The 22392-nt window shown below is 36.4% G+C and overlaps 1 protein-coding gene and 1 pseudogene across 7 annotated transcripts in view; both read left to right on the forward strand.

The window, feature by feature from the left end:
* The window catches only part of EPS15 (epidermal growth factor receptor pathway substrate 15), a 142478-nt gene that overhangs the window by 89421 nt on the left and 30665 nt on the right, over positions 1–22392 (forward strand). For 6 of the 7 annotated variants that reach the window (XM_077844964.1, XM_077844969.1, XM_077844967.1 and 3 more), the window contains 7 exons: positions 5283–5444; positions 5861–6058; positions 13746–13949; positions 15959–16075; positions 16325–16415; positions 20058–20093; positions 20980–21116. In XM_077844964.1, the coding sequence (XP_077701090.1) occupies positions 5283–5444; positions 5861–6058; positions 13746–13949; positions 15959–16075; positions 16325–16415; positions 20058–20093; positions 20980–21116 (945 nt within the window). The remainder of the gene's footprint in view (positions 1–5282; positions 5445–5860; positions 6059–13745; positions 13950–15958; positions 16076–16324; positions 16416–20057; positions 20094–20979; positions 21117–22392) is intronic. The other variant, XM_077844968.1, reaches the window with a different exon arrangement.
* Positions 9402–9517, forward strand: LOC144282760 (U4 spliceosomal RNA; annotated as a pseudogene).

Consider the following 22392-nt stretch of genomic DNA (forward strand, 5'->3'; position numbering starts at 1 on the left):
CAGGCAGAGGGAGAAACAGGCTCCATGCACCGGGAGCCCGACGTGGGATTCGATCCCGGGTCTCCAGGATCGTGCCCTGGGCCAAAGGCAGGCGCTAAACCGCTGCGCCACTCAGGGATCCCCCCCATCTCTGAACATTTTAATTAAAGGGAAAGAAAAAATATTTCCACAGCATATCAAAATACATAAACTATATAATAACTTTATAACCAAAATAAGGTATTTATGATGGATTATATTCCCAAACCAACAAAATTACTTGAGCGGTAGGTGACATTTAAAAAAATATTTTACAGTTTACCTATAAGAAAATTTCAAACCACTGTAGTTTTCCCAGTTACTGTGTTACAGTGAAGCTGTTACTCACTTCCCTGAAGAGTAAGAATAGTGATAATATTATTATGTAAAAAACACAAATATATAAGCTTAAAAACACAAGAAAGGTATATGCCACAGTAATGTCCTAAAGCAGTAAAGATTATTTCCATATAATGGAAATTTTAAATGTCAGCTCAGTCTTGGTCTATAGACTATAAAAATATTGAACCAGTGTGGAAATTTAGGTATTATTTTAATTTAACAAAAAGCATTCACTTATCATAGATTAGTTTGAGGCTACTATTAATATTTATAGTTCAAGTGCAGAGTGAAGCTTTTCACAAAATGGTAAAAGAACATAAAATCCTTTCTTTCTGTCAACCTCAGGAACATATTCCAGTTGTTTTTCACAGGTATAGAAACTTTGTGATAGTTACACATCATTGTTTAATTAATCCTCTGGAATGTGTTGGGCATTGTACTAGATTGTGGAACCTCAAAGAAAGATGAGACATTGGCTCTGTCCTTCAGCAGTTTATTGTTTAGAGGTAACTATAATCCAGTGTAGTAAGTGTGATAATAGAGGTTGGTATGAACTGCTATAAGAGCACAGGTAAAAGAAGCTCAAGGTAAGTCAGAAGAGATTAAATTTGGCTGGGCTTTGAAGAATGAATAGTGTTTCCAGGTAACAATGGTGTGGAAGGACATTTAAGGCAGAGGAAATGGCTTTGGAAAGGCACAAGGACATTGAAGTATATATTGTCTCTTGGAGAAAGATGGTTTATTGAGGCAGGGGCACAAGTAAATATAAGGAAAAGAGGGTAATAGAAGAGGAAGGATAACATGGGGCCAGAATTGAAGGTTCTGATGTATCTTGTAGGCAGTTTTACTTTATCCTACAGATAAGAAGGAGCCATTATATATTTTTGCAGAATAACTAAAGAACCCTCCTTTACAATGAGTTGTTTTGGTTTTGGTTTTTAAAGAAAGTTGGACATTTAGGATCGGAAGAAACAAAGACAGAAAAAACAAAGTGTTAATCAAGAAATGGGACAATGAAAACTGATATGTATTTATTAAGAGCCAATCCCAGGTGCATATCTAAAACTAGATCTTTGAGTATGGATCAGTTAATAGTATAGGCAAGGTTGAAAATTTAGGGATTAAAAAAAATTAGGCATGCTGGCAAATTAATGATAAAGTACTAGTGGAGCTTACCTTTATGAATCTATAATCACATGGAATGTCCACGCAAGAAGAGTCTTTCACGATCATCCGTTGTGTGGGCCCTTTTAAAGGAATTTATAAAGAAAGCAGCATGGTAGTAATTGCACTTTTAAATTAATCAGATGGTTGAGAAAATGTAAGTGAAAGTTATTAAAGGCATTATTCAGTGTCTTATTTAATCACAGAAGCATCTACATATATTTGAAAAAAATAGCATATTTGTGAGACATTTAGTCTATAGACACTGTGCATAGCTTAGTGATTAAGGACTCAGACTGGAATCAGAACCTAGTTTGAATCCATCACCTGCTAACTGTAACTTTGGACAAGTACTTGCCCATCTGTGTCTTCAATTTTCTTATCTGTAAAATGTGAATAACAATAGTACCTACTTCATAGATTTGTCATATAGAATTATAAATGAGTTAATGTGTGTAAAGAGTGTGGAACAATACCTAGCACATTGTAAGGGCTATTGTAGAAGTCCTTGTTTTGTATAAATCATGCAGTAATTCAGAGACCTTCCAAGTTTTTGTTTTGTTCTTAGATTCTTATTCTGATGAATGATTGATGAGATCTTTGAATGGTATGTTACTAAAAAGATATCATTATTTTAGAAATTTGTGTTCAGAGTTTTCTTTCACCCTTTTTGAGATATCTGCCCACCTTCTGCTGAGACGTACCTTAGAGTTATCAATCCCTTCTTCCTAATTTGTGGTTCCTAGAGAGAATTAAGTCCTAATTCCCTTTGGAAACCTTTATATACAGTGAATTAATCTCTCTCCTGTGTATCTACAATGGTTCTAGTATTGTACCATTCTGCAAAGAATTGGGAAAATAGTCACTCAAATGATTTTCTGTGGCCATGTGAAGAACCCCAAATGTTAGAGGACCTATAAATTAGGCCATCATGGCTGCTCTGTTTCGTGGTGGTAATGATAATGGCAGTGGCTGCTTTCATCTATCTCCCAAGGTGTCCTTTATATATTTTTTAAATAGATTTTTTTAAAGAGCAGTTTTAGGTTTATAGCAAAATTAAGCAGAGGGTACAGAGATTTTCCATTGTAATTTTTTAGTTTCTGTAGGCTTTATCATTAAGCATAAAGTATGACACATAAATAAATAAACACATAGCATTTTCAAAATGATTTATCTTTAGGAAATTCTTTTCTATGCTGAGATCTATATTTTCTTCCATACATTTAAAAATTTTTTATCTTCCATATATTTTAAGGTCTTGGCCTTTCACATTTAGTATACCTGGAATTTATTTTTCCATTTGGTGTGATTTAGAGACTTCATTTTATTTTTTACCTTTTGGATATGTCCAGTGTACTTACTGAACATTTAGTCTTTTTTTCCTTCCAGTCAATTTTAATGTCATGTTTTCACATCATTATTTCTATGTATGCCAGATCTATGTCTAAATTTTCTTTTCTGTTCTTTTGATGTGTTTGTCTATCCTTAGATCAACACCAAACTGTCTTAATTATTTTAGTTTTCCAATAATTCATAATACCTAGTAGGTTAAGTCCTTTTACATTTTATTATGCTGTTTCTTTTTCTTTTTTATTTCAAATGTGTTTTAGAACCACCTTGTCAGGCTCTTTGCAAAACCTTGTTAGGGTTTTCATTGGAATATATAAATTAATTAGGAATGAATTGACATCTTAATGATATAATTCATCATTCATTAAATATTTATGGAGTACTTCTATGTATACTGGGAACTGGGAATATAGCAGTGAACAAAATTCACAAATATCTCCAGACTCATGGAGCTTACATGGTAGTCAAAGGACATAGACTATGAACAAAATAAATAAATTGTATACTCTATTATTCATAATAGCCAAAAACTGGGAGCAATCTAAAAGTTCATCAAATGTATATCCATACAATGAAATAATATTCAGCAAGAAAAAGGAATAAATACCTATATATGCAACAACTCAGGCAAATGTCAAAAGTACTATACTGGGTGTAAGAAGCCAGATGCAATAGATTACATATTATATGATTCCATTTATATGAAATTTCTACAAAAGGCAAAAACTATAGTGACAGATCATCAGTTGTCTGGGGCTTGAAATGGGAATGAGAATTGACTGCAAAGGAGTTTGAGGGAACTTTTAGAAGATGGAAATGTTGGGGATCCCTGGGTGGCTCAGCTGTTTCGTGCCTGCCTTTGGCCCAGGGCGCAATCCTGGAGTCCCGGGATCGAGTCCCATGTCGGGCTCCCGGCATGGAGCCTGCTTCTCCCTCTCCCTATGTCTCTGCCTCTCTCTGTATGTCTATCGTAAATAAATAAAAATAAATCTTTAAAATAAAATAAAGAAGATGGAAGTGTTGTGAAACTGAGTTATGATGGTTGGCAAATTGTATATTTACTAAAACTTAGTTGTATACTTACAGTGGGCAAATTTTATGGTATATAAATCAAATCTCAATGAAGCTGTTTAAAATAATTATTTTATACCAGTACAGATGAGCCTTGAAAACATGTTAAGTCACAAGCCAATTACAAAAAAAAACAGATGTTATATGATTTCACTTATATTAACTATACAAAACAGACAGAGCTTATTGAGATAGAAAGTAGATTGATAGTTGCCTCGGGCTGGGGTGATTGGGAGGGAAATAGTGACTTATTAGTGGGTAGGGGTTTCTTTTTGGGGTGATTGAAAATCTAAAAAAATTGTGATGATTGCATAACTCTATAAAGATACTAAAAGCCAATGAATTGTATACATTAAATGGGTCAGTCATATGGTAGGTTTATCTCAAGCTGTTCTAGACAATGAATAAAATTACTGCTATATATGAAGGAGACTTAGGGGAGGGAAGTGGTGGTAATGGTACTGGTGATGCTGGTGCTGATGAGGAAGGCCTCACTGAGAAGGTTCTATAGCTGAGCAAAGACTTGAAAGAAATGAGACATTAAGCTGTATGGTTACCTTGGGGAAGAACTTTCTAGGAAGAAGGAAGATCCTGAGAAAGGAGCCTGTCTGGCATGTTTGAGGAGCAGCAGTGAGGCCAGAGTGGCTGAGCAAGGGAGAGCACAGTAGGAAGTGAAGTTGGGAGGTGCAGGGCCCCTCTGTGGACTTCAGTTTTTACAGTAAGGGAGATGGGGAGTCAGTGCAGAGTTTTGAGTGACTCATCTGACACATGTTTTTAACAGTGGCTGCTGTGCTGAAAATAAAATGTAGGTAGCCTCTGTAGGAGCAGGGAAACCAGTTAGAAGGCAGCAATCCAGGAGAGAGAGAACAGTGACTTGGACCCCAAGGTTGGGGAAAAGTGGTCAGATTTTGAATGTATTTTGAAGGAAGAAGCAATAAGATTTGCTGACGGATTGAAGATGAGATGTGAAAGAAAGAGAAGAGTCGGTCAAAGAAGATGCCGGATTTTTTGGCCAGGGAAACTGAGAGAGGGAAGATTGAGGATAAAGCAGATTTGGCGGGGGGGGGGATGCCAGGAATTCTGTTTTTGACATGTTTGAGAAGCTCATTAGACATCCAAGGACAGATTTGAGTAAGCAAATTGGATTTTAAAATTTGGAGTCTAGGGAAGAAATCCTGAAGTAAAGACAGTATTTAAAGCTAGGATTCCTCCAATCTACCAACACCAATATATTTAGAAAGACAAGACTTTATTTTCCCTTAATATAGGCTTTTAAACATCCTTAAACATCCCCTCTCTCCAAAAATAATAAATATGTTGATTTTCTTCTATTTCAGGATCTGCAAGATGAAGTTCAAAGGGAGAATACTAATCTGCAAAAACTACAGGCCCAGAAACAGCAAGTACAGGAACTCCTTGATGGACTGGATGAACAGAAGTCCCAGCTGGAGGAGCAACTGAAGGAAGTTAGAAAGAAATGTGCTGAGGAGGCCCAGCTGGTAAAGTCTGGCCATTCCATGCAGCCTGTATCTGTACCTTAGTTGCTTTTCCTAGCATAAGATGGAAACATTCTTTGCTTGTTGTATTGCTGCTGTGGTTGTTAGGTGGCAATCTAGTCAATACTTGTGGCACATGAAGGAGTTGGAGCACTGTTCATCTGGAAATTGCAGGCCCTCTTTAGGGGAAAGAGGGCACTTAGTGCAGTACTTTTTCAAATTTTAGCTGAAAGTGTGGTACCTATGCCTTCAAGTCCCCTCTATTCATTTCCTAATTGCCCTTTTCTATCAAAAGTATATACTTCAAAAAACACCAAAAGAGTAAACTGAATAAATAAATGTGTTTGCATTATGGAACATTTTAATGACAACTCTTTTTTTTTAATCCCACTTTCTTTTCATTCACTCCCATGTTACAGATCTCATCCCTGAAAGCTGAATTAACTAGTCAAGAATCACAGATCTCTACTTATGAGGAAGAGCTGGCCAAAGCTAGGGAAGAGCTGAGTCGCCTACAGCAAGAAACAGCAGAATTGGAGGAGAGTGTGGAGTCAGGCAAGGCTCAGCTGGGGCCTCTTCAGCAGCACCTGCAAGATTCACAACAGGAAATAAGTTCAGTAAGTCTTTGTGGCAATGAGAAATATGCTCAAATGGGGCCTGCCTCACCATGTCCTTTTAGCAAATAATACTTTCTCAACTTGTGTTCCTTTTCCTTCTGCCTCATCTGTTATTCATTTTTCATTCATTTTATACAAGTAAGTTTCTTGTTGCCTGTTCTAAGTTAAAATTGTCATACATCTTGTATATCTCATTATTATCATAAGAGTCATGGCTAAGGGTGCAGGTTTTGTAGATGTATGGTTTAGGCTTAAGTGCTAGCTCTTCCATTTACTGCCTGAATCATCTTAGTATCAAATGCCTCATCTTTAAAATTGAAGAATTAACAATCCCTCTACTTTTTAGGTCTGCTGTAAGGATTAAATGAAATGTAAAGGATTAAACACTGTGAGACAGTTTAGCATAGTGTTTGGTACATAAATGCTCCAAATGTTGCTTATTTTTATAAATAATAACCTCGCACCTTCCCTTTTGTGATTCTAATCTTAAAACCAGTTTTGTTTATTTGGAGACCTTTATTATTTTAATTAGGAAATTGTTTTTTTATATAGATAAACATGTCGTGTTGTGTGGGTCCAGAGTATAGATCTCCTGCTTTGTTATTTCTAGGCTTCCCTAAATGAAGAATAATATTTTATAGAATGATAGTAAGATGGTTAGTTATGAGAAGAGAGATCATATAGCTCATTCTTTTCATTTTGAATTTGAACAAACTGAAGCCAAGAAAGATTAAGTAACTTGCCTGTGGTTACATTGCCTTTAAAAGAGCCGGAACCGGGCAGCCCCAGCGCCGCCTGCAGGCCAGGGCGTGATCCTGGAGACCCTGGATCAAGTCCCACATCAGGCTCTCTGTATGATGCCTGCTTCTCCCTCTGCCTGTGTCTCTGCCTCTCTTTCTCTGTCTCTATGAATAAATAATAATAAAAAAAAAATCTAAAAAAAAAAAAGAGCCAGAACCTAGAATCCAGATTTTCTAACATGTAGTCCAGTGTCCTCAGTTAATTATTATGTATAATGAAGTCCTATCCATTGATAGGCCTCCTTCCCCTCTCTTGTCTGACAGGTAAATACCTACTCACTTATCTTGCAAGACATAGCTTAACTTATTTCTTTATAGCATTTTCTGAACCCTGCCTCTATTGGTCTCTCCTTTTACAGAAATAGTAACATTTTTCCCTGCATATTTGTTTATGTGTCTGTCTCCCCCATCATACTGAGCTTTTTAGTCTAGGTCTTTTTTATATATTTTTTTAAAGATTTTTATTTATTTATTCATGAGAGAGAGAAAGAGAGAGAGAACGAGGCAGAGACACAGACAGAGGCAGAAGCAGGTTCCACGCAGGAAGCCCCACGTGGGACTCGATCGGGTCTCCAGGATCAGGGCCTGGGCTGAAGGCAGTGCTAAATCGCTGAGCCACCCGGGCTGCCCAGGTCTAGGTCTTATTTATACTCAATGAACAGGTAACCTGAAAGAAGGCTATTCTAGTGGGAATGCTATCAGCTGAATGAATATTCTTTAAAATTATTTTCTTCTTTGAGTTTTTTTTTTTTGAGGTATAATTTACATACCATGAAATTTACAGGTTTTATTTTATTTTATTTTTTTTTAAGATTTTATTTATTCATGAGAGACACACACAGAGAGAGAGAGAGAGGCAGAGACACAGGCAGAGGGAGAAGCAGGCTCCATGCAAGGAGCTGATGTGGGACTGGATCCCGGGTCTCCAGTATCACACCCTGGGCTGCAGGCGGCGCTAAACCGCTGCGCCACTGGGGCTGCCCTACAGGTTTTTAATAATACAGTTCAGTGATTTTCAATAAATTTAGAATTGTTCAAACATCACAATCCAATTTTAGAACATTTCTATCACTCCTAAAAAGATCCCTTGCACCCATTTGTAGTGAGTCCCTGCTTCTACCCCTAGGTAAGTACTACTGCTTTCTGATTCTAAAGGTTTGCCTTTTCTGAGCATTTCAAGTAGATGAAATCAAACATTATATACATTATCTTTTTTCATGTGGTTTCCTTCACAAGCATAGTGTTTTTGAGGCTCATTTGTGTTGTAGCATGTTTCAACATTATTATTTCATTGTATAAAGTATTTTGTTTATCCATTCACTGATTAATGGGCATTTGATTCTTTCTACTTGTTGGCTGTTACGAATAATGCTGCTATGAACATTTGCAAACAATTATTTGTGTGGATATGTTTTCATTTCTCTTAGGTATGGAATAGTTGGTTATATTGTGAAATTATGTTTAAATTTTTTTTAACTTTAAATTGCCAAAGTTTTCCAAAGTCACTACCATTCACATTCCCAGTAATAATATATGAGGGTTCCAGTTTCTCCAGTCTTACTGAGACTTTTTTTTTTTTTAATTTTTATTTATTTATGATAGTCACGGAGAGAGAGAGAGAGAGAGAGAGGCAGAGACACAGGCAGAGGGAGAAGCAGGCTCCATGCACCGGGAGCCCGACGTGGGATTCGATCCCGGGTCTCCAGGATCGCACCCTGGGCCAAAGGCAGGCGCTAAACCGCTGCGCCACCCAGGGATCCCCTTACTGAGACTTTTACTGTCTACTTAACTGATTTTAGTCATCCTAGTAGGTATGAAGTGGTATCTCATAGTTTCTAATTTATATTTTTCTTTTTTTTTTAAGATTTTATTTATTTATTCGTGAGAGACACAGAAAGAATGGCAGAGACATAGGCAGGGGGAGAAGCAGGCTCCCTGTGGGGAACCCGATGTGGGACTCGATCCGATTAACCTGGTATCAGGCCCTGAGTCGAAGGCAGACGCTCAACCACTGAGCCACCCGAGCATCCCTCTAATTTATATTTTTTTAATGACTAGTGATGTTGAGTATCTTTTCATGTGCTTATTAGCCATTTGTATATCCTTTTGGATATCCTTTATATCCTTTGACTCAAGGCATGATCCCAGGGTTCGGGATCGAGTCCCACATTGGGTTTCCCACAGGGAGCCTACTTTCCCTCTGCTATGCCTCTGCCTCTCTCTCTCTCTGTCTTTCATGAATAAATAAAAAAAATCTTTAAGTAAAAATTAGATTGTCTAATTATTATTAAATTACAAGAGTTTAGGGGATTCCTGGGTGGCTCAGTGGTTTGGCACCTGCCTTTGGCTTAGGGCTTGATCTTGGAGACCTGGGGTCGAGTACCACGTCGGGCTCCCTGCATGGAGCCTGCTTCTCCCTCTGCCTGTGTCTCTGCCTCTCTCTCTCTCTCTCTGTCTCTCATGAATGAATGAATGAATGAATGAATGAATAAATAAATAAATAAATAAATAAATAAATAAGAAGAGTTTAAAAAATTCTGGATAGCTTTGCGCAGTGGCAGTGTCATAGCCAATGAGGTTTACCTGAGGCACAATTATTACTAGTTAAAAATTCTGGATATAAGTTCTTTACCAGAATATTTGATTTGCAAGTAATTTCTCCCAGTCTCTGGCTTGTTTTTTCATTTTCTTTTCTTTGAGTTTTTTGAAAGAGAAGTTATTTCAAAGGAAGGAACATAAATGAGAAAAGTAGAAAGGACTCTGGATATTACAAATTATCACTGAGAAAAAAAAATTATCACTGAGAAAAGAAGACACTGTTTCTGAACAAGGAAAATAATTTCAGCAAACTATACTACCAAGTGTGCCAGATGATATTAGGTACTTATGGAAGGAATTATATCCTTGCAAACTGATCTTCATACCTTAAGAACAAACATACCAGGGAGCACCTGGCTGGCTCATTTGGTAGGGCATTGTGACTCTTGATCTTCGGGTCATAATTGTAAGTTCATTCCCTACGTTGGGTGTAGAGTATTTTTGAAAAATAAATAAAAAATAAAAAAAATTAAAATAAACATACCAATTTCTTATATTTGACTTAGTGACTTGTGTGTCTTTCCCACAGAGGGCAGCAGTTTCCCATGGGCCTATAAAAAATGAAAATCCAGTACTTTATAAATATACAATTATGCAAATATAAAATTATCCTGAGACTTTAATTGCTCTTTAAAGCTAAACTGTAGCTTTTCTGTTAAAAGGGAGAACTGAGGAAAAATTTCTGACTTGCTAAATTTTCATTTTTACTTCTTTGTATTTATGGTAGGAAAAAGCAAAGAACCTTTGGCTTTAATTCTATGTATCTTACTTACACAATATTTGCTGTTTTTATCCAAGTATTACTGGCATTCTGATAGTTTATTGCATTTCTCTTGCACAGTTTGCAAAGAGCTTGTGTTAGTTGTATGATTTTTTTTATTTTTCTGTATCCTCTAAGTTTATGCAGAGACCAAGGAAGAAGACAGGCTAAGTGACAGGTACGTGAGAGAGCCAGACACAGGAAAGCCTAGTTTTGTTCAAGATATTATTATCTCAAAAGTAACTTAAAGGAATAAATTGTCTTAAATAGTACTCTTTGATAGGCAAGTATTTCCATACAGTGTTTCATCTATATGATGGTTATTAGTGTTAAGGTTTTAAATTGTAGACTGAAAAGGTATAGTGGATATTGAAATTGATTTAATGGTCATGATAAAAGCATTTTTAAAAAATGAAGTTAAGACAGGAGTGTTCTGGAGTGTTCAGAACTTTTGAGTCTTTGGTGCTCCTGATCACCAAAGTATTCTTTATTTGGGATTCCTTGAGCTAACCCAACTTGACATACTGGTCATCATCTTGTAGACATAGTCTTATTGCTCTTCAAATGCAGCCTGAAATCAGGTGTTGAATCCATTTTGTGAGCTTCAGTAGTTTCAGTCAGGGACAAGAAAAAGTCAGAAGGAACATGACTATAAAATAGAGAGGATGGGATCCCTGGGTGGCGCAGCGGTTTGGCGCCTGCCTTTGGCCCAGGGCGTGATCCTGGAGACCCGGTATCGAATCCCACGTCGGGCTCCCAGTGCATGGAGCCTGCTTCTCCCTCTGCCTCTCTCTCTCTCTCTGTGTGTGACTATCATAAATAAATAAAAAATTAAAAAAAAATAAAAATAAAAAATAAAATAAAATAAAATAGAGAGGAGATATTGGGCAGCCCTGAAGCAAATGGACTAGAGGAGAGCTCTGCCTCTGGCCCCCACAGAAAAAACCTCCCTGACCTGTAGAGTTAGTGATTGTGCCCAACTCAGTGAGAAAAACTGCCTGATCCATAAAACATAAAATTATTTTCTCCATGTAACATAAACCCATTTTATACGTGCACATTTGTTTCCTAATACACATTCCAAGTTTTTAATGTATAAAAAATTAAATTAACTATTGTTAATGATGGAGTACTACACTATTACATTTTTAAAATAGAAAGTGAAAAGTCTTGTTTTGCTCATGTTTTTTTCCATTAATATCAACACTTTTGAGTAGAATCAAAGAATATTATTTGTAAAACCGATACAAGAAATAAAGATAATCTAATTTTCTTCCATAAAAAAAAATAAAGAAATAAAGAAAAAGAGACATCTGCTAATTCCAGCTCCTGGAGTAGAACAGTGTTTGGAGCATGGGACCTGTTCTGTCTGCACAGGGTGTACCTGTCTGTGTGCCTGCGCATTCCTACGTATACCTATATAGGTTGTTTTTATTTAGAAAAAATAAAGACATACTTTATATACAAAAAATAAAATAGAATGCAATAAGACAGAATAGGAAATATAAGCACGCATTACATGGAATAAAGATACATAAAGATTATAAGGATTATATTATAAAATTATAAGGATTATTTAAGGATTCATGAAACTTTTTCACAGTTGTATGTGCATGTGTGCATGTAAATTATACATATGGATGAATGTGTCTGCATTACATATATATGTTTATGTATGTATATATACACAGAGAGACCTGTTCAAATAAATACATATATTTACTGGGTTAGGAAGTAAAATCTACTTCTTTCTATAGATTAAAGTAAAAAAAAAAAAGTTTATAAACCACAACTCAATAGCACTGGGAATATACAAGGCATATGCTGTGTGTTACAAATGTGTAACATTTTGGATTATTAGTTTAAATTCTAAATACAATGCAATTTGATAGACACATATGCTTACTGATATCCACGGTTTGAACCTAAATTACACGCTTACAGTACACTTACATCATTGTGCTAGATGTTGGAGATACAAAGGTGATAGCAAAAGTTATGGTCCCTACTCTCAAAGAGCTCAATGTTTTTAACTTTTTAAAAATGGAGTGAATTAGTGGAAAAAAAACAGGGAAACTTAATTCGTATTATGGTGAGAAAATGCTAGTGTGCTAGGCACTTTTATGCACATTGTCCATTATTTACGCACAGACATTTACATTTTACAGAATTCTTTCAAATATATCTTTGCTTCATTTAATCATCTGTGGAGATAGTTCTTACTTTAGGATTAAGAAATGAAGGCTTGAAGAAGTTACTTCGACTAAGGTCACTTAACTGAAAGGTGACAGAGCTCAATTGACGTCTGTTTTCCCAGTCCAATATAGTGTTCTTTTCCCAGGTTATGACCCTGGAAAGATCTGTGGTAAATAACAGATTCCAAAATGAGCAACCTAAAAACCTCATGCAGAAAATAAGATTAGAGGCACTGAGTCTTTTTTTTTTTTTAATTTTTATTTATTTATGATAGTCACAGAGAGAGAGAGAGAGAGGTAGAGACTTAGGCAGAGGGAGAAGCAGGCTCCATGCATTGGGAGCCCGATGTGGGATTTGATCCTGGGTCTCCAGGATCACGTCCTGGGCCAAAGGCAGGCGCTAAACCGCTGCGCCACCCAGGGATCCCCAGAGGCACTGAGTCTTGATTCATGAAATGTCAGTAGGAAATATTTATATTTGCTAAAAACAAAAAATACAGCATGTAATATAAAAAAATGTATTTTATGAAAAATGGGAACTATTCAGTAAAATTTCATTCATTACGCCTTTCACTAAAAGCATATTTTGATTTTTCCCTCTCTTCAATTTCTTTGAGATATTTACTAATTTATTTTTTTTATTATAGATGTTAGTATGAATAAGCATCATCTTTCCCCAGCCTCTGGCCCCAGCATTTTTCTTTTAATATATATTACAGTTTATTGAATTCTGCCTCTCTGTCCTACCGTTGTTCCAGGAATATAAAGTCACTTGGATACTGAAATCCAAACTACTTTGTCCTTTATTTAATATATTTGGAATAGCTTAGATTTACCACTTCCTAGGACTCTAGCCCATTAATAAATAATACCAGAGCATAGGACAGTAGCTCATTTTGCCTTAGTCTTCACTCTTCTCCTTCCCAGTAGGAGTATAGATAGCTCCAAAATGTTGTGTGCTCTCCCTCAGCTTCCTTTTTGCCCCCCAAAACTTCATCACAAAATCTTCCCTTGTTCTGTTACTTTGCTGTCTTTTTCCCAATATGCTGACCCTTTTTCTAGTTATACCAAAAGGACACCAAAATATGGATAATTGAATCAAAATTCTTGAAGCTTTCAAAAGATGTACAAAAGTGAATCCATATATACTGGAATTTCAAGAGAACTCATGGAGATGGATTACTGAAATCTCTCTAAATCATGCTGCATTCCCAGAGTATTTTCCCTAATGGAAGCAAATTTATCATTGACCAAACCTAGGGATGTAGCTATTTAAATTTTTTGTGTCTTTCTAGTAATAAATTCTGTTTTGTATTTCTACTTTGTGTTGACAGATGCAAATGAAACTGATGGAAATGAAAGAGCTGGAAAGCCATAATAATCAATTAAATTGGTGCAGTAGCCCACACAGCATTCTTGTAAATGGTGCTACAGATTATTGCAGCCTCAGCACCAGCAGCAGTGAAACAGCTAACCTTAATGAGCATGCTGAAGGCCAAGGCAACTTGGAGTCAGAGCCCATACACCAGGAGTCTCCAGTGAGTCTAGTAGTTCTATAATCTTCATAATCAACTTCAGAAAAAAAAAACTGATACAGATCAAAGTTTTTGTTGATGTCATACTTAATATAAATATAGAATCATGCCTCATCTGAGGACAGTTGCGTTTTGTTTTGTTTTCAGAGGCAGAGAGTAGGTACTGATCCAACAGTTCCAGTACTTTGAACTAATGTAAAAGTTAATTTTGACTAATCTATTATATAAAGCATGTTTTCAAAACAGTAGCTCTATAGATAGTAACTTTTTAAAACATTTTTTTAAAGTATTCTCACCCAACACTGAGAATAACTATTTCATAATGTTGAGGACACTTATCTTCCAGTTATTTAGAAAGTACCAGCTGTGTGCAGCAGTGCTGCTCTTATATATGAGAGCTGCAGAGACAAAAGACTGTAACTCTGCCTTTAAGCAGCATACAGTTTAGCAGTTGTAACACTATACTATGTTAAAGGGCTCTGATCATGGAAGCATGAGATATTCAGGTAGGACAGCTTGGAGGAGGCTCAAGATTTTATAGAGAAAGCTTTATAGGTGAGCTTCACAGTAAGAAGTGTTAAGCAAAGAAGAAGATGGTGTATTCCTGGCAGAGAAAACAGTATTTACATAGGTATGAGATGAGAGAAACATGCTGCACAGAGTCAGAAGAAATTCTCAAAGGATATCTTGTGATGGTGGGGAGAGTATTGATAGGAGATGAGGCTCTCTTATAGTGGCTCCCTGCATTATCTCTTACTTAAAATATAGATGTCTGTACCCCACTGCAAACTTGCTGAACTAGAGTTTCTGGGATGGTGCCAGGTACATATATTTTTACAAAAAAATTCCATGGGTGATTATGATGTGCATTGCACCTGGATAAAAGTGACCACTTTTAGGTCAAAAAGGGCAAGAGGGTTCATCTTGAAGCATTGGAGGATTTATCTTACTGCACTGAGTAACCATTGAAGAATTTAAGCAAGACGTGACATAATTGCACTTACCTTTTAGAAAAATGTAGAAAATGGATTTGAGAGTGGGACTGAACATGCAGAGATATGTTAAGAGACTGTTGGAATGGTCTATGTGAGATGGTTTTAGCCTAAACTTAAGCAGTAATGGGAGGGATGATGACAAGAATACAAGTTTGAAATACATTAAAGACATAAAATTAACAGACTTGGTTTTTATTTAGGCATTGCAATCAAAAGGTTATCCTTCAAAGACATAGGGTGATATGGAGATTTTCCCTGTCACTTCTTAAAACTCTTTTTTTTTTTTTAAGATTTTATTCATTTATTCATGAGAGACAGAGACAGAGAGAAAGGCAGAGACACAGGCAGAGGGAGAAGCAGGCTCCTTGCAGGGAGCTCAATGTGAGACTCGATCCCGGGTCTCCAGGATCACGCCCTGGGCCAAAGGCGGCACTAAACCACTGAGCCCCCCGGGCTGCCCTTCCCTGTCACTTCTTAAGCCCTGTTTCCTACTGATCTAAATCCAGAAAGCCGTGGGAAGCCATTGAAGGACCTTTAACCAAACAGTCCTGATCAGATTAGTATTTTTTTATTTTATTTTTTTTTTTTTCAGATTCGTATTTTAGATCTATTCCTTTAGCTACTCTAAAAAGGGTCATTTGAAAGGGCACATGTTGGAGGCAAGAAGGCAGTTGGAAGGTTAAGCTGGATCAGAATGATGATACTATAAATGGATGATAGTGACAGTGAAGATGGAGAGGAATGGATTTGAGGAGGAGGTGGGAGGTAAAACAGCAAGACTTGGAGGCTAGGTGGGAGATGACCAAAGGGAAGTGGTTAAGTGGTTAAATTTTGTGGCCTGAGTGACTTTGATGCTTGATGATACCATTTTCCAAAGAAAGATTTTTAAGAGAACTCATTTAATGAATACATTCTGCTTGTCTTTTGTTTTTTAGTAATTTTTGGTTATCCTTTGTCAGTTTCCTCTGCTGAGTAGAAAATACATAGTTTAGTCCATGTAGCATTAATATTTTGTAGGTAAGAAGTAGTCCTGAAATACTGCCTTCTGGTGTGCCTGATGATAATGAAGTGGCGACTACAGCTGTTAATGAGAAAGTTTGTCCTGAATTTAATACTGACAGACATTCAAAAGAGGTAAAAATAATTTTATATATATATACATATATATATATTTGTGTGTGTATGTATATGTTCTCATTACTGGTTTCCCTAGATGGGCTACACACTGTTTTAAACTAAGGAAAGAAAAATGTATTAAGTGAGCTTTATGACTACAGAAATATTTGTTGTATTACCATCCATTGATATTTTTCAAAGCATTTTATTTCAAAATCTTAAAACTGGTTCCTAAAAGAATACTTTTTAATTTAAAATTATTTTTAGGGCGATCCATTTAATGCAGAATCCAGTTCACTGACAGATCCAGTTGCAGACACAAACTTGGATTTTTTCCAGTCTGATCCTTTTGTTGGCAGTAAGTACTCTTATATTATGGATTTACCAAAAAAGTCTTTTTAATGTAACGATATAAGAATGAGGGCTTCAGTTTTGAGATCCTACTTGTTACAACAAAAGTGGAGGATGTAGAGATGTGATATGTTATATTTGCTGGTATTTGTCCTCTTCAAGCAACTAACTCACTTCTAGGACTAAGCCACTGATTATGTCTGAGGAGCCCCTGATTAAGAGCATGTTTCTTGTTCAGAATAAGGACCAAAAGAAAGAGATATTATGGACCAGGAGAGGAGATTAAGTACTCTTAGGTCAACCAGCGATTTTTTACTAATGTGCCAACATCATGCTTTTATTTATTTTTTAAAGATTTTATTTATTTATTCATGAGAAACAGAGAGAGAGGCAGAGACACAGGCAGAGGGAGAAGCAGGCTCCATGCAGGGTTCCCGACACGGGACTCGTTCCTGGGACTCCAGGATCATGTCCTGGGTCGAAGGCTGGCGCTAAACCGCTGAGCCACCCAGGGATCCCCACATCATGCTTTTAAACGGTGGAATCAATAGCAGTTAGAAGCCTGATCCCTGCCCTTATGGTGCCTATATTGTTATTGAAGAAATAAAAGTTTAATAAATTGAAATACCTGGTGTCCATGTAAACTATGTTAAATACCACTGGAGTCAAAGCTCTTTTTGCATTTTATTTATTTCCAAGTCAGTTTATTGAAATTGATAGGTCATTTTACAACAGTTTTATTTTTTTTTTTCCTCCAAGGTTTTATTTAACTTCCAGTTAGTTGGGGATCCCTGGTGGCTCAGCAGTTTAACGCCTGTCTTCGGCCCAGGGAGTGATCCTGGAGTCCCAGGATCAAGTCCCACATTAGGCTCCCTACATGGAGCCTGCTTCTCCCTCTGCCTGTGTCTCTCCCTCTCTCTTTCTCTGTGTGTGTGTCTCTCATGAATAAATAAATAAAATCTTGGGCAGCCCAGGTGGCTCAGCGGTTTAGCGCCACCTTCAGCCCAGGGTGTGATCAGGGACCTGGGATCAAGTCCCACACCGGGCACCCTACATGGAGCCTGCTTCTCCCTCTGCCTGTGTCTCTGTCTGTCTGTCTCTCTCTGTGTGTCTCTCATGAAAAAATAAAATCTTTAAAAATAAAGTCTAGAACAAAAATTTAATTTAAAAAAATATAAAATCTTTAAAAAAATAAATTCCCGTTAGTTAACATACAATATAATATTAGTTTCAGGTGTAGAATTTAGTGAATCATCACTTACATACAACACCTGGTGCTCAGCACAACAAATGCCCTCCTTAATCCCCATCACACATTTAACCCATGTTTTCTCCCCCACCCAGGAGAACTCCTCTCTTGTTATCATTAGTGTATTCTCTATAGTTAAGACTATGTTTCTTGGCTTGCCTTTTTTCCCCCCATGGTCTTTTTTTGTTTGTTTGTTTCTTAAATTGCACTTATGAGTGAAGTCATATAGTATTTCTTTCTCTGACTTATTTTCTTAGCATAATACTCTAGCTCATTTGTTGTTGCAAATGAGAAGATTTCATTCTTTTTTGTTGGCTGAGTAACATTCCACTACATGCACATGTGTGTGTGTGCGCGCACACACACACCCCATGTCTTTGGTATCCATTCATCAGTTGATGAACATTTGGTCTGTTTCCATTAATTTGGCTATTGTAGGTAATGCTGCTGTAAACATTGGAGTGCATGTATCCCTTTAAATTAGTATTTTTGTATTCTTTGGGTAAATACCATTGATGCAATTGCTGGGTCCTAGGGTAGTTTTATTTTTAATTTTTTGAAGAACCTCCATACTGGTTTCCAGACTGGCCACACCAGTTTGCATTCCCACCCACAGTGCAAGAGGGTTCCCCTTTCTCCACATCCTCGTCAATACCTGTTGTTTCTTCTGCTGTTGAGTTTAGCCATTCTGACAGGTGTGAGGTGGTATCTCATTGTAGTTTTGGTATGCATTTCCCTGATGATGAGTGATGTTGAACATCTGTACATCGTCTTTGGAAAGATGTCTATTCGTGTCATTTGCCCACTTTTTTTTTTTTTAAGATTTTATTTATTTGAGAGAGAGTATGAGCAGGGTCAGAGGGACAAGCAGACTCCCCAGTTGAGCATGGAGTCTGATGTGGACCTTGATCTCAGGACCCTGAGATCATGACCTGAGCCAAAGTCAAATGCTTAACCGACTGAGCCACCCAGGAGATCCTGCCCACTTTTTAATTGGATTATTTGGTTTTTGGGTGTTGAGTTCTACAAGTTCTTTATATATTTTGGATACTAACCCCTTATTGGATATATCATTTGCAAATATCTTCTGTGGACCGTCTTTCCATGTGCTGATTGGTCATTTGTATTCCTTCTTTGGAGAAATATTTATTCAAATAATTTGCCCATTTTTATTGCTAGTCTTTTTACTGTCAACTTGTAAGAGTTCTTCACATATTCTGAATATAAGTCCCTTATCAAATATTTGATTTGCAAATGTTTTCATGTATTTTGCGTTGTCTTAATTTTGATGAAGTCCAATTTATCTGTATTTAGTCACTTGTGTTTTTGATGTCGTGTCTAAGAGCCAAAAATCATGAAGATTTACTCTTAGATTTTCTTCTAAGAGTTTTATATTTTAGCTATTATATTTAGATCTTTGATCCATTTTTAGTTAATTTTAGAATACAGTATGAGATGGGAGTCTAGCTTTATTTTTTTTTTAATTTTTTAAATTTTATTTATGATAGTCACACACAGAGAGAGAGAGAGAGGCAGAGACATAGGCAGAGGGAGAAGCAGGCTCCATGTACCGGGAGCCCGACGTGGGATTTGATCCCAGGTCTCCAGGATCGCGCCCTGGGCCAAAGGCAGGCGCCAAACCGCTGCGCCACCCAGGGATCCCTAGCTTTATTCTTTATTCTTGAAAAGATTATGTTTTCCCTGTGGAATTAATTATCTTGGCATTCTTGTCAAAAATCAATGACTGTAAATGTAAGGATTTATTTCTGGACTCTTTAGTTCTAGAATTATTTTATACTGTAGTAAAGAGCTCAGTGTCTTTGTTTCTATAGTGGTGATGGTAATTCCCATTCAGTATTCTTGCGAAGAGTATTTTTTTAATAGAGTTATTGCTGTTGTGCCTGTCTGTTCCCTTCTATCTGTAACCTCATCTTGTGATCAAAGGATAAGTATAGTTGGCTCCGATTAAAATTTGCTTCATTTGTGAGGTATCTTGGTGTTATGCCTTAACTCTTTATTATTTTAAATGTTTCCTAAAGGTGCATGGCATTTAGTGTTTTATCTACTTTGAGGTAGAGTTAATGAAACAGATTTTGCTTTAAGAAACTGCTCTTGTGGGGTCCCTGGGTGGCGCAGCGGTTTGGCGCCTGCCTTTGGCCCAGGGCGCGATCCTGGAGACCCGGGATCGAGTCCCACGTCGGGCTCCCAGTGCATGGAGCCTGCTTCTCCCTCTGCCTGTGTCTCTGCCTCTCTCTCTCTCTCACTGTGTGCCTATCATAAATGAATAAAATAAAATTAAATTAAAAAAAAAAAAGAAAGAAACTGCTCTTGTTTAAAGTTACCTTTAAATAACAGTCTCACAACAGTAAATATTGTTACTGTGATTTCTACTTATCACAGGTGATCCTTTCAAAGATGATCCTTTTGGAAAAATTGGTAAGTATATCATTGAAATCCAACTTAGCTGTAATTTGATTCTGCTCAATTATAAACCTATATTGTATTTAGAAATGAGAGATCAAAGTTAGATAGTTAAAGGAAGTGGACTTCCTTTTTATTCAGTTTTTAAAACTGATATAAAGGCCCCATTAAAATGTTGTATGTGCCTGGCATTTTCAGAGACAAAGTGATAGATTCTTGTGAATTTGCTTAGTGAACTATTAGCTTTACTTTTTAAAAAATGACATTAGTGTTTATATTTTGATACTTTTAATAATCCTTAGACTGATTTCTCCTTGTTAGCCGAAGACTAGATGAGTATAACGATCTATGCTACTACAGTGTTCAGAGCATTTTGTTTTCTAAGAATGCAATGTATGAATGGGGGAAAAGGGAACCTCTTAAAGAATTACTAAATGTCAGGCTTTATAAGACATTCTTTTCCTGGGATTTTACACTAGAATAAAGCAAATCTTGCGTCCATTTGTTATGCTTCCCAGACCTGTTCCAAATAACTTAGTTAGGTGAAAGACTATTTTTAATAAAATCACAAAGGAATTTGTGATTCCTCCTTCCCTAGAATTAGAATCATCAGCTAGAGGAATTATTTAAACCTAGCATACAGGTAATGCTTGTTTAATAAATATTGGAATTATTGATGTGTTCTGGGTGAATGATGAACAAGTAGGAAAAAGAATATTAATTAAAGTTATTTTAGGTGCAGCTGTATATTTTTTATGATCAATAATCGTAATGCAAAGCACCTCATTTAGATCCTGCAGAAGTTCAAGATGTCTTTTAATTAAGACAATTATACTTTCAGGTGATAGTAAATTTGGTGTAGTAGTTTTTAGTCTTTCATATATGTGCTATATTTTCTTAGATCCATTTGGAGGTGATCCTTTCAAAGGTTCAGATCCATTTGCATCTGACTGTTTCTTCAAGCAGTCTTCTACTGATCCCTTTGCCACTTCAAGTACTGACCCTTTCAGTGCAGCCAGCAATAGCAGTAATACATCGGTAAGTGGGAGGGATAAAAACTGTTAAATAACAAGCGTCCTAAGTGAGTTTCTTGGAATATACAGTGATGAAAGGATCCTCTTTTAGATTAATTCTGATGGGCTATTAAAATTTCAATCTCATCCAATTCATCTAGTTTTTGGTTCAGACTGGCATTTCACAGTGTTATCACCCCCTATAATTGGCTGGAATAACTAATTTTATCTGAAAATCAAGTCCATCCTTAATAAAGATCAAATATTATTCCATTTGGGATATTTAAAATAAATTATTGGAAATCCAAAAACCAGTCTTAAAGCTTTTCAGAAACATGTAGTATGCATTATTGAAATAATGAAAATTAACCTAAAAACAATATTAATGTTTTAGAAGATTAAATCATTTATATTATTTTATAGACACATTTTATACATATTTTGTAACACATACATGTAAGTCTTGTAAAGAAATACAAATTCCCACTGTTAGGCTTTTGTAATCTTTACAACCTTGCAAGGTAGATGTTGGTAGCCCTATTTTAACAATAAGGACACTGGGACTGGGAAGTAACCAAGGTCATACAGCTAAGTGCTTACATCTGGAGGCTATAAAAAAAATCTTTATATTATGGGTATTCAAACATACTCAAAATAGAGTAATATAATGAAATATTTTAAGAAACCTCCATGTATCCATTACCCAATTTCAGTAATTATGAATGGTTTTGGAATTTTTTTGTTTTTATTTTTTATTTGAAGGTTTATTCTTTTAAGCAGGATGTTTCACATCTATAAGTAAAACAGACCCAAAAAAGAACAGTTGGTTGACAGGCATTTGAAGCAAAAATTTTGTCTTCCAATTATCTTAGATTAAGAATATTCTCTTAAGGGATCCCTGGGTGGCGCAGTGGTTTGGCGCCTGCCTTTGGCCCAGGGCGCGGTCCTGGAGACCCGGGATCGAGTCCCACGTCGGGCTCCCGGTGCATGGAGCCTGCTTCTCCCTCTGCCTGTGTCTCTGCCTCTCTGTGTGTGTGTGTGTGTGACTATCATGGATAGGGAAAAAAAAAAAAGAATATTCTCTTAAAAGAGTAATTGATTCTATTAAAGTTAGTAGATTTTGATATTCTTTACTGAGTGCAGTAAGAAACTAAAAAAAAAAAAGAAAGAAAGCAATTAAAGAACTATTTGGCCAACAACTAGTATTTTCCATTGGTGTAAAAGTGAGGAAGTGCCTTTGTAACTAAATATTTGTGGTTTCCACAGGCTACTGGATACTATTTTTCTACAATACTTAGTTT

Source organism: Canis aureus, chromosome 13 (assembly GCF_053574225.1).
Source record: "Canis aureus isolate CA01 chromosome 13, VMU_Caureus_v.1.0, whole genome shotgun sequence".
NCBI lineage: Eukaryota > Metazoa > Chordata > Mammalia > Carnivora > Canidae > Canis > Canis aureus.